Source organism: Hydra vulgaris, chromosome 13 (assembly GCF_038396675.1).
Source record: "Hydra vulgaris chromosome 13, alternate assembly HydraT2T_AEP".
Lineage (NCBI taxonomy): Eukaryota > Metazoa > Cnidaria > Hydrozoa > Anthoathecata > Hydridae > Hydra > Hydra vulgaris.
Genome location: NC_088932.1, coordinates 8,540,334 through 8,552,600, shown reverse-complemented (window position 1 = coordinate 8,552,600; position 12,267 = coordinate 8,540,334). Strand labels below are relative to the sequence as shown.

The 12,267-nt window shown below is 29.8% G+C and overlaps 2 protein-coding genes across 5 annotated transcripts; both read left to right on the top strand.

The window, feature by feature from the left end:
• Positions 1–350: 350 nt before the first annotated feature.
• On the top strand, positions 351–11,785 carry LOC136089321 (uncharacterized). Of its 4 annotated transcripts, none has more exons than XM_065815281.1 (12): positions 351–432; positions 619–4,161; positions 4,243–4,398; positions 4,606–4,675; positions 4,756–4,821; positions 4,907–4,960; positions 10,126–10,185; positions 10,551–10,595; positions 10,915–10,959; positions 11,057–11,178; positions 11,289–11,440; positions 11,587–11,785. In XM_065815281.1, exons 2-12 carry the CDS (start codon positions 4,018–4,020, stop codon positions 11,735–11,737), a joined length of 1,065 nt encoding a protein of 354 aa, XP_065671353.1. In that variant the 5' UTR covers positions 351–432; positions 619–4,017; the 3' UTR covers positions 11,738–11,785. The 4 variants fall into 4 exon arrangements, with proteins under 4 accessions (XP_065671353.1, XP_065671351.1, XP_065671350.1 ...); XM_065815279.1 differs by lacking the exon at positions 351–432 and having other exon boundaries at positions 1,429–1,530; positions 1,814–4,161; positions 4,759–4,821; XM_065815278.1 differs by lacking the exon at positions 351–432 and having other exon boundaries at positions 1,429–1,530; positions 1,814–4,161.
• LOC136090357 (zinc finger protein 862-like) lies at positions 6,318–8,712 on the top strand. The gene is made up of 2 exons (XM_065816948.1): positions 6,318–6,747; positions 6,980–8,712. The coding sequence occupies exons 1-2, from the start codon at positions 6,570–6,572 to the stop codon at positions 8,710–8,712; spliced, it is 1,911 nt and encodes a 636-aa protein (XP_065673020.1). The 5' UTR covers positions 6,318–6,569.
• Positions 11,786–12,267: the final 482 nt, after the last annotated feature.

The window sequence follows — 12,267 nt, the reverse complement described above, 5'->3', positions numbered from 1 at the left end:
TTCCCTCCGGACGTACTTGCAATTGGCCTCTTGTTTTTCGACTCAGTGTGAGTAGACAACGAAGCTTCTTTCTTTAGAAACTCGGCATACTCCGATTTGTGGTTAGATTTCAAATGAACTTTCGCATTTGTTGAATTTCTACCGGAAAAAATACGACCACACCCTAGTTGACTATCTTACAGAAAACTTATGTATCTTATAGGATTGCAATATTCTTATACTTTCCTATAGGATATCTTATAGGATTCGTAAGATCGTAAGTAAAAACAAAAAAATTCTTTTGTTTATGTTAATTCTGTAAAATATACTTTTTTTTCCAAATGAAAAAAAGCGCGTTTCTTAACTTCAACATTATATTTAAAGAAGAAATTAAGAAACGTGCTCTTTTAACAATTTTGTTGTAAAAATTTCATTTTCATTTGTTATAACAAGGTATATCCTGTTTAATCTATAAAAACGTTTACATTTTGTTTGTTTTAGCTTTTCTGTTTGATAGTCGTTTTGTTTTAAAAAGCTTATGGTCGTTTTTATTAGGCTTATATTTTTGTTTTGTTTTTATGAGGCTTATATTTCATTGTTTAAAATAAGGCAATTCATTATCTATCAAGTATCTTACAGAATATGGCATCTGCACGCAGATCAATAAAGCGCTCTTATAGACATATCGATGAATATAACGAGACTGATAATGAAAGTGAAGAAGAATGCAGAATTTTGGATGAAGAAGTAGACCAACTTATCCCGGAATCTTCGGAAACTAGTGTCTGCGTTGGGGATGACAATGTAGAAAAAGATGCCAGTAATGATTTAAGTAACATTTGTGTCTCTCAAAAGTTAGAAATAACAAGCATGACAAGAGCTCTTTTTATTGCCTCAATTGCACTTCATGCAGTTCAGTCTGGCATTAGCAACAGTTCAATTGAAGGAGTGATTAAATTGTTTCAGGTTTACAAACCCTGTTGATTATTTAAATAGTATTTTTTATATTTTTATAAATTGTAGTGCTGGTAGTCTACCAGCACTACAATTACCAGGTAGACCAGTTAGTGGTTGTTTTTGAAGTTCCAATATATAATAATAAAATATATACAAAATGTATAGGTAACAATGTAAGGATTTGTAAAAATATGTAAACATAATTATTATATTCTTACAATTCTCTTCTGCTTTGTTGACTCAAGAATTCAGTGTACAAATAACATTTGTTTATTTACATGTTATGATAACATTTAAATAAATAAATGTTATTTTTCACCGAGCTCTTGAGTCTACATTGCAGAAGAGCATTATTATGGCTATCAGACTCTATCTATGGCTATCAAACCACAGCACGTGTTGATGGTTTTAATTCAAACAATAGAAACAATGACCGTATTTGTACCCTTTAAATTTAAATGTAATGTAATCAATCAATAACACATGTCAATTGATTCCATAAATAATTCAAATTGCTAAATGTTTACATTTAATATCAATTCTTTAGTGTAAGAATTTTTAAAAGCGTACTGTAAGAGAAGGTGTAGCTATATGGTAGGGAGGAATACTTAATTATCTATCTAAACATGTTGACAATTTCCTATAGGTATTATAAAAAATGCTACAAAGTGCGCATTTATGAATTATTGAAATATATGACTGTATTTATAGTTACAAAATTAAAGAAGATTCTCATATAAAATATATTTGAAATTAACTTCTATGCTATTTTCAATCGAAAAAAGTATTGATCAACTTGTAGTGTGCTTGATCAACTTGTAGTATGCATTTAAAATTTGATCAACATATAGCATATATTTTATATTCATTTATTTAGATTGCATTCTTTATTGAGAATATTCCTACGTCATGGAAGTCTATTACAAGTTTTATTCAAAAAAATGTGTATGATTATTCTTCAATGTTTGATCTACCAATACCTACAGAACCTAACAGTACAGATGAATTTGTGGTGTTTAATCTACATATACAGTTAGATTTAATTTTATAAGTGTTTATAAGCCTATGATTATTCAATACCGACAAGAACTAGTTAGTGCTGGAGATGTTATAAGTTTGGCTCCACCATTAGCATCTGATATTTTAAATTTACATTTACTTATATCTGCAGATGGAGCAAACCCTTATTTTAAAAAGAAATCGTCATTTTGGCCATTGCAGGCAACTCTACTAGACTTGCCAAACAATGTTAGGTCCCGTATAGAAAATTCTTTGTTTTTAGTCATTTGCAGATGCACTGGTAAACCTAATTGGGATTCTTTGATGCCCTCTATTTTTAAAAAGTTCAGATTTAGACAAGAAGTTAATCTTCCATCTGGGTTGACTGTGATCATCCATCCCTATGCTGCTGTATTTGATTTACCTGCTCAAGCACATTTTTTGAATGTTACGCAGTTCAATGGAGAGTTTGGATGCCTGTTTTGTAAACATCCTGGAAGGCGCGTCGAATCTGGTAGAGGCAAAGCACAGGTGTACCCATATGAGCCTGCAGTTCTTATTACATCAATTGAATTTAGTAGTATCGCATTATTAGCTAGTAAATCAAACTCTATTAGACAGGTTAAGAAACCTATTTTTGGAATTAAAGGTCAGTGCTCACTGACAGATTATATTTCAGTGCCAGATAATATTTTAATAGATGGCATGCATTTGTTGTATGAAAATATAACTTCAACTTTACTCAGCTCATTTTTCGACCCTAAATACCGTACTAAACCCTTTTTTTTTAGGTCGCAGAGTTAATACACATTATTTTAAAACATGCTTGCAAACTATATCATTACCACATGATTTTTCAAGGTCTCCACCTTTAACTGATTTGAAAATGTGGAAAGCACATGACTTCAAAAATATGCTTGCTTATTATTCTGTTCCCTTACTTTTATTTTATTTGCCTCAAGGTCATTGCATTCATTTTATGTCTCTAATTATGTCATGTCATTTTTCTAACAATGTAAATTCACGAAATTTGATCGATAAGTTGGAAATCTGTGTTCGGTATTTTTATTCACATATGAGTTTTTTTTATCCTTCTAATTTTGCGACTATAAATGTACATTTATTGTCGCATATTCCTAGGCAAGTTTCAAAGTTTGGTGCTCTTTCTTATTCTTCCATGTTTAGTTTTGAGTCAAAAAATCATTTAATGAAAACTTATATGAAAGGTACTAAAGGTCACTTATTACAAATTTGTTCAAAGATTGCACTAGTAAAATCAATATCATCCTACATAAATAATGCAAATCTTTCTCCAACTCTTTTAACTAAGTTAAAGAACGTAATAAACTTGACTTCTGTGTCATACAATCAAACTCAGATTTTAGATCCACATAGAGTTATAATCAATAACCAATGCTATCATTCATTACAGTATAACAAAAGATGCTCATCAGTTAGCTATGTTGTGCAGTATTGTGAGCATAGTTATTTTAAGTATGGCAAAATTTTTACATGGTGAAGTAAGTATTGCTAATGTTTCTGTCTTAAAACCCGTAAATACTGTAATTGATCTTTTCAATTTTGTTGATCTATCACCTGCAGAAATGATAATTTGTTCTTATATTTCTGAGTCTTTTATTAGTGTAATGGAAACAGAGGAGGTTCATTCAATTCCTATTGCATCATTTATCACTAGATGTCTGTTATTCCCTGTAGCTAATAAGGTTAATTTACATATTGTTGTTCCTATTATATCTTTATTTGAACACGATTAATTTGTACCTTATTTGAATATATAAATTTTAATAAGGAACTTGTAACACCTATTTGTACACGATTAATTTAGTATTTGAATACGATTAATTTGTACTTTAATTAAATATATACATTTTAATATTGTTTTATAATTCGAGTTTGTTTGTCATCCTAATGAATGTTTGTTTAAATGTTTACTAATGACAATTTAGACTGGTTGGTTTTTGTAAGGTTATAACATAAATATATGTTCATGTAAGTATCTATGACAAGATCATTTGTTAAACAATTTTTTTTTGTGTAATTTTTAGCAAAAAAACAATTATTATGAATATGTACCTAGGTCAAGAAGGGTCAACCGACTTCTTCCTTTTTTGGTTCTTAGGGCTGAAAGAGTTCCTAGAGCCTGTTTACTTTAGCTCTACAGTTATGAGATCAATATCTCTTCATAAGAGAATATGGCTGAAGAAAGTATGCTTGTTTTTCTACTTTTTCTTATTTTTTGTTGCACAAAAGCAATCATGATAACTTTGTTCTATTTCTTCATTTAAGGGCGATGTAACTTTAAAAATCAATAACATCAACTATGAAGTCAAACTTAATGCTAGGGGATCTGAAAAGGATTTAAAAGCCAAAATGAAAGATTTGGAGAAGTATGCTAGTGATGGTGTTTCTACTGACACCATATTTAAAGATGACAGTGCTAAGGTATTTTTTTCATGACAATTTTTAGTCTTATGGATATTGTCTATTTGAGTTCTTTCTAAAAGTTTTGGTTTTTATATTTTCAGTTAGAACTACTTTTTATAGATAAACTTACATTATAAACTACCAATTTTTAATATTGGTATTTGTTTTCTATGATATTCCTATTAAATGAACAATAATTTCATAAAAGGAGACATTTAATTGTAGCTTATTACTGAGCAATCATCTGCTGATTCTGATGATTCTGATCAAGATTGGGGCTTATCTGCAGACTCCTGTATGTTATTTTAAATTATCTAGTTGCATTTTTTTTTTTTAATATATCTATGGTTACATTAATAGCTCATTTCATTTTAGTAGCTAGAGTCAATAAAGAAAATGCACTTCTTGCAGATTTGGAAATGCAATTTGGTTTAGCCACAGGTATGTTATTAATTGCTAGAGTATATTTTATATAACCTTTAGTAATTTAACTTCTATTATCTTATCAAATGTTTTCTTTTTGTAGAATCAACACCTGCCAAGAAAATAAATCTTGATGCTGAAGATGTCATTCCAAAAAGTTAGTTAATGTTTATAAGCATATATTATGCAAATATGCATTAGTAGATTAAAATCACTATTCAATTTTGGAACAGCATAATTTAATTTTTTTTTAGCCATTTTTTGATTGTATTTTCTTTTATAGTTATTGTTAATAATTTATGGTGTTAATTTTTTAAATTAAATGATATACAAGATATACGGGCAGGCTTGGTCGGGAAAGGCGTGCGATCGCACTCTGATCTTGACCACGCATACAATATTTAGTTGCGACAACTTGCCCACGGCTTCATAGATGTTTTGAGAACATTTCAAAAAATAATCAAGCGCAAAAAAGTTCAACTGGACCGATGAGAGACAATTACAAAAATTAAAAGCTGCCTGATTAAATTGTTATAAAATAAGTTTAGAATAATTAATAAACTTCGTCTTTTATAATTAAGCGACACTCTTTTATATAAAGTAAAAACTTACTATTAATAATTGTTTAATAAAGAAACAATTGTTATTCAATTTATCAAAGAGTTTAGTATAATTTCTTTTATTTGAGTACTTCTGATTTATTTCAACAAGATTCTAATAAACAAACGTTTGTTGATTTATTTAATAAATAAAAAAGTCAATCTTTTTTTAACCATTTCGCGCTTTACGTAGTTGGCCTGAGTTTTGTTTTTACAAATTACATACGATTCTTTGTAGTACGACGAACAAAAGAAACAATTAAATCATTCCGTTACTATGACAATGTTAGAACGTTGTTTTTAGCAGTATCTTTAAAAATGTTAAAAACAATTCCGCAATGTGCTAGACCCCTGAATTAGCGGTCTATAATGATCAGTATCCAAAAAAATTACATTCCAAATGAATTATATTTTTATTTTTTATTTTACTAACCAAAACCAAATTTTAAATACGTCAAACTATCTGAAAGCATTTTTTTATGATAACTCAAAAGGTAAAAATAAATTACGAGGAGGAAGCGGAACTGCTTTACCACTGATTATGAATAGTGAGTGGGCTTTTTTTATATTTTTCATTTTAATAAGTATTTAAAACAGAAATAAGTAAATTTAAGTTTAAGTATAACAAATTTGTAAGAATGACATCTGAAGCAAAAAAAATTCAAGATAGTAAACCAATATCTAAGAACTTAAAAACTTTTCTTTCGTGGGGGAAAGAATCAGTTATTGGATACACGGAAGAAAATGGCTTAGTTGTCAAAATATGGTGTAAGATTTGTGCTAGGAACAAAACTGAAATTTTAACGGATGCTTTAGTTAAAGGAGTATCAAATCATTCTTTGACAGCGTTTACGGAGGGAACTTGTGTGCTGACAAAGTATCAGGTAAAATTAAAATAATTAGCTTGTTCTTAATTTGTGACTCCAGGAATTAATTTAAACATAATTTTTCTACCATTATATAACTTATAACTGTAGTTATCTTATAATTTACTATATTACTAAGTGAATAAATTTTTTAGAAAATTGCTTAATTTGAACCGTGATTTTTTCTTTGATAATAATAAAGGTTGATCGCCATCTTAGAGGGCAAAGCCATAGATTAGCGGTGCTGATTGATAATGGTAACTCAGAAGATCCTGGAAGTAGTTGTATTGCTAACCTCGATATGGAAAACTTGTTAACTATTACACAAGACAACCGCGAAGCGTTATTAAAGATGATTAGAACAGCCTATGAAATGGCTCTAAAACCAAGCATGCCACATAGCCATTTCAAGACACTGATCAAATGCCAAAGACTTAATGGTGCACTCCTTTTACAAGGAAAAGACAACAATAAAGCAGGTTATTGATTTTTAGGTTCAGTTTCTTTTTCGTAATTTAATAAAATAATTCAAATGAAAAAATCAAATTAAAGTTACGTTACTATTATATAATGAAAGTTTAATTTTTTTTTTTTTAAGATTTTACATTCGAATGGTCTTATCCTTTTGATTTATCCATTTTATTTTTTAATTTGAAAAATATTAGTTTTATTATTATTTTTTTATTTTATTGTTTTTAATTTCTTTTTTAGCACGTGAATATATCTCATGCATTGCCAGTGCCATTAAAGAAAAAGTTGCTAAAATTGTCAATGAAACAAACTTTTTCTCCATTCTTTCCGATGGTTCTCAGGCTAGAAAAACAAAGGATGAAAAAGAGTTGATTCTTGTGCGCGTTGAACGCGAAGGGACCCCTGCCTGTTTTGTAGTTTCTTTACTTGATATGAACAGTTTGGGTGGTATGAATGCCAATACCATTAAAAAGGCTATTGATAGCATTTTTATTGAAACCGGTAGTGTTCCTTTAACTGCGTCAGCTTACAAATACAAACTTGTAAGCGCTACGGCCGACGGAGCTTGCGTTAATTTTGGAATTTATAATGGCGTGTTAACACAATTAAAAAAAGATAGAATGTGGCTGATAAAAATTCACTGCGTATACCATCGTTTAGAATTAGCAATAAAAGATGCTGTGAAAGATATTTCCCAGTATAAAGAGTGTGAACGTTTTTACATTTCCATATTTAATTTATTTCGCAATTCTGGAAAGCTAAAATGCGCAGTTAAAAAAGCTGCTGAGGCTTTGAACATTACATATTACACGTTGCCTAAAATATTTGGAACGCGCTTTATAAGTCACAGTAGACGCGGCTTTACAAAACTTTTACATAATTGGCCTTCGCTTATTGTGGGTTTCGATAATACTCTTGCTGATCGCAACACTAAAGCAGATATGCGTGCTAAACTTTCTGGATTGTCCAAACGGTTGCATGACTACAGACTATTATGTATGGTTTGTAGTTATTTGGACATCTTAGAAAAGTTATCACCATTATCATTGGTTTTTGAAAAACAAATGTTAATGGTGAATGAGTTAAAACCAGCGGTGGATATAACAAAGGCTAGCTTAGCCGAATTAAGCCATGAAGATATTAATAATATTATTGATTCATATTTACTCAAGTTTATAATCAATGAAAAAGATGGTTCAACCAATCTTCTTTCTTCGTATTTCAAAGAAGGTAACGAATTGAAAAAATCAAACCCTGAGTTTGTTGAGATTGAACTCAACAATATGGCTAATCTTAACTTTGAATGTATTCATTCTGCCATTAAAGTAAGAAAATTAGCAATTGAAATCATTCTGCCATTAATAAACGATAGATTTAGTTCGCTGTTAAATCCCATATTCGAATCAATGGATTGGTTAGATCCGCAAGTATGGACAGCAGACAGCATGTATGGTGATGCCAGCATATCTTTATTGCTAAACGAATTTTTTTACCCTCTAGAAAAATTAGGAATGGATTTTAAAATGGTTCTTTTGGAATGGAGAGCTGCAAAACTATTAATAAATGCGCAGTACACCACTGCACTCACACCATTGCAAATATGGCAGAATATTTTTCTTTATTATAAAATTAAGTTTCCAAACTTGAGTCTTTTAGTTGAACTTCTGATGTGTATTGCTGGTTCTAATTCAGCTGTCGAACGCGTTTTCAGTATTTTGACTGTGATTTTGACTGATAGGCGTTTAAAGATGAACCACTCAACAATGGAAGACTCAATAATCATAGCAGGGAATGACACGAATTTCACTCAACAAGAACGCGATGATATTTTAAGTCGTGCTGTGGATATTTTCTTAGATAAGCGAAGAGTTTTTTTCCTTGATTCAGCTAATGCTAGTATTGCCACTGATTATAGTAGCGAAGAAAGCTGCACCAGTGAAGATATAAGTTCTATATCTGAATCGGACGGATAAAAAATTTGTAATATAAATTTTATCCCACATAATTTTATATTTATGTACATTACTTAAGAATCCTGAAGGACGAAAATATATTTAGCATTATATATATGATATCTTTGATTGTCATATTCTTGTTATACGATTGCATAAATAAGTTGAATTTAATAAAAAGGCAGCGTATAAGCTAATATATGTATATATTATATGCTGTATATATAAAACTTTTTAATAATATAGATCAAAATATGTTATTAAAAAGTTTATACTCTGCCATTTTATTAAATCTTTTAAACATCTGTGTGTGTGTGGCTCCAACAATAAGTCAACGTATTAAAACAAAACAAATTTATATTAGCGAATCTTTTTAAAGCATTCGTCAATATAAAATCATTTAATTAGTAAAGATTAAAGTTATGAATTTAATTTTTTTGCGTGTATTTTTAAAACTTATTGTTATGCGGACAAACATGGAAACATACTTGAATGTTCTCAAAACATCTATGAAGATGTCATAGTAACTGAATGATTTAATTGTTTCTTTTGTTCGTCGTACTACAAAGAATCGTATGTAATTTGTAAAAACAAAACTCAGGCCAACTACGTAAAGCGCGAAATGGTTAAAAAAAGATTGACTTTTTTATTTATTAAATAAATCAACAAACGTTTGTTTATTAGAATCTTGTTGAAATAAATCAGAAGTACTCAAATAAAAGAAATTATACTAAACTCTTTGATAAATTGAATAACAATTGTTTCTTTATTAAACAATTATTAATAGTAAGTTTTTACTTTATATAAAAGAGTGTCGCTTAATTATAAAAGACGAAGTTTATTAATTATTCTAAACTTATTTTATAACAATTTAATCAGGCAGCTTTTAACTTTTGTAATTGTCTCTCATCGGTCCAGTTGAACTTTTTTGCGCTTGATTATTTTTTGAAATGTTCTCAAAACATCTATGAAGCCGTGGGCAAGTTGTCGCAACTAAATATTGTATGCGTGGTCAAGATCAGAGTGCGATCGCACGCCTTTCCCGACCAAGCCTGTACGGGTCAAATGAAAGTTTGAAGAATCAGAGATGGTGACCCATAGATCATTGGTTGAACTATAATGATTTGACCCATGTACAAAGTTGCTAATTATGCATTAATTGATTTATAGTTATTGAAAACATACTATATTTCACTTAACTTGGTAAAATACATTGCATAGTTTAATTCTAAGTTTGCTTATGCAAAGTATGTTGAAATAGATTAAGTTGACCAAATAAGTTAGGTATAAGATATTTTCCATGTTTAAGTCCTTAATTCAAGTTTCCACCTGGCTAATTTTGTATTGGCAGATAAATCTGTTCAATAATGGATGGTTAAATTTTTTCGAAAATTTTGTTCTACTTTAATCTTTTTAATTTTGTTTCTATTTCAGCAAAGCTTAAACATACTAGTGCTCCACTTCAATCACTTCATTGCTTATGCAAAAAAACAGGTTAGTGTTTATAAAAACTAACCTATAGGTGTGTGTGTGTGTGTGTGTGTGTGTGTGTGTGTGTGTGTGTGTGTGTGTGTGTGTGTGTGTGTGTATATACATATATATATAAATGTATATATATATATATATATGTATATATATATATATATAAAAGCCACAAGTATATATTATATATGATTATGATATGGATATGGATATATTATTATATGATTTAATTTAGTAAATTGTTTTGATATTTCATCGTTTCATCATTTTAAATAATAATGTGCTTAATCTTGCGCATGTATGTGATTTTAACAAACAATATCTTACAATAAAATTGAATATAATTATTATCAATGCATGTTTTTTTATTATTACAGAACATGATGTTGTGCCTCTATCAGCTTCGTCATCTTCAGATATTAGTACGTTATTAGCATTGTTGTTTTTGTTTACATTTACTGTATGGTTTAAATAAAGTTACAATCTACCATGTTAACACCATGTTACTATTGTTAATCAACCTTAAGGTTGATTAACAATAGTATTTTTACCCATGAATGAGCTGGCATTAATTAACCTTGTCTTAAAATCATGTGCAACGCTCCCTAAGATTAATGCTATGTTATGCTCTAGCTTCATAGGTAATATCATATTCTTACAATTAATCAATTTCAACTTTTTTGTTTTTGTTGTCTATTTAATTCATAAGTATTTGCATACGTTTTTCTGCATTTGTTTCAGTTGCAGCTATCAATAATCAAACAAAGGTGTTGCAAGAGTCTAACAGTGTGTAATTTTTGTGGTTTTATTGAATAATTGTGATGATAATGCTGATAGTTTTTACCAGCATGATCATCACATTTATTTAAATTGTATTGCATAGGTGTGCTCATTAGTATCGGAAAAGAAACCAATCGCCTTTTACGGTCGATTCAACAGCTACATCGGGAGACTGTTAATTTGCTCAATAATGAGGGCTCAGCCAATCAAGCGACTGAGAGTGATGTAAGTAGATCAACAATTGTGCCAATAATTTTTGTCACAAATTAAATTTTCTTGTCTTCTTTTTGCAATTGCAGCAAAATGGTTTTCTAATCATTTTTAAATATTGATAGGCTACATTTGTTGATGCAGATGGGAGAAGCAGACGTTTAGACACTTTAAACAGGTCGAATGCAAACTCATTTGCAATCGAATACGTCAAATGCAAATTTGGGTCAGACTATATGTCAAGTCATATCTTTGAGCCCCATGGAAAGGCTGATAGGTAAGTTTTAATTAGGGCATGCTTATGTTGGTAATGTTATAGGGCAATTCGCTAATTTAGTGCCTTTATAAGTTAGCTATTTACACAATCTATAAAGTAGAGGAGACAATTGACATTCTAATATATATCTTTATTTCTTGTTATAGAAACGCAGTTCCTGATGCAGCAATGCAAGATCTTAAGGAGCAACTTACAAGAGTTTTCGCCAATTACTCGTGGGCGTGTGTCAGACGTAGTCTGAATCAGAGCGGCCTAGATACGAAGAAAAAACGAAAGTTGTCAGTCATGCCATTGTAATTGTATGCAATGTAATTGTACTTAAAAAAAACAATGTCGGCTATACTATTTATTTAGTTTTTAATATGTGCAAAATTTATTTTATATAGAATGAAATTCTATTTTAATAAGAAAATGTTAATTCCAACTTAAACTTACCTATTACCTATACGAATCTAAAATTAGCTTACAGCATCCTATAAGAATCCTATTGTGATCCTTCAAGATCTTTTAAAATATTATTTTAGATCTTACCTTATCCTGTAAGAATTCCTTAAAATCCTACAAGATCCTTCAAAAAGATTCTTATAGGTCTTGCAGGGACTTGTGCAACTCTGCCTATAGGATTCTTGTAGGATCTGTAAGATCAGTCGTCTAGGGCATACAGTTCCACCTTCTGTAACAACTTTGCATTCGGAAGTCTTAGAAACAATATCTTGCTTAAAATAATTCCATACAGCAGATTCCTGTTTTCGACCAGCTGCATATATTCTCTGGCTTGATGCCATATTGTAATTTATTAATTATAATGTTATTAATAATTATTGTTA

Coding starts and splice junctions, on each gene's coding strand:
- LOC136090357 (XM_065816948.1), top strand. CDS start 6,570: ATGGAAAACTTGTTAACTATTACACAAGACAACCGCGAAGCGTTATTA. Junction 6,748..6,979: donor AAAAGACAACAATAAAGCAG/GTTATTGATTTT, acceptor TTTCTTTTTTAG/CACGTGAATATATCTCATGC.
- LOC136089321 (XM_065815281.1), top strand. CDS start 4,018: ATGAATATGTACCTAGGTCAAGAAGGGTCAACCGACTTCTTCCTTTTT. Junction 4,162..4,242: donor AGAGAATATGGCTGAAGAAA/GTATGCTTGTTT, acceptor TCTTCATTTAAG/GGCGATGTAACTTTAAAAAT. Junction 11,179..11,288: donor ATCAAGCGACTGAGAGTGAT/GTAAGTAGATCA, acceptor AAATATTGATAG/GCTACATTTGTTGATGCAGA.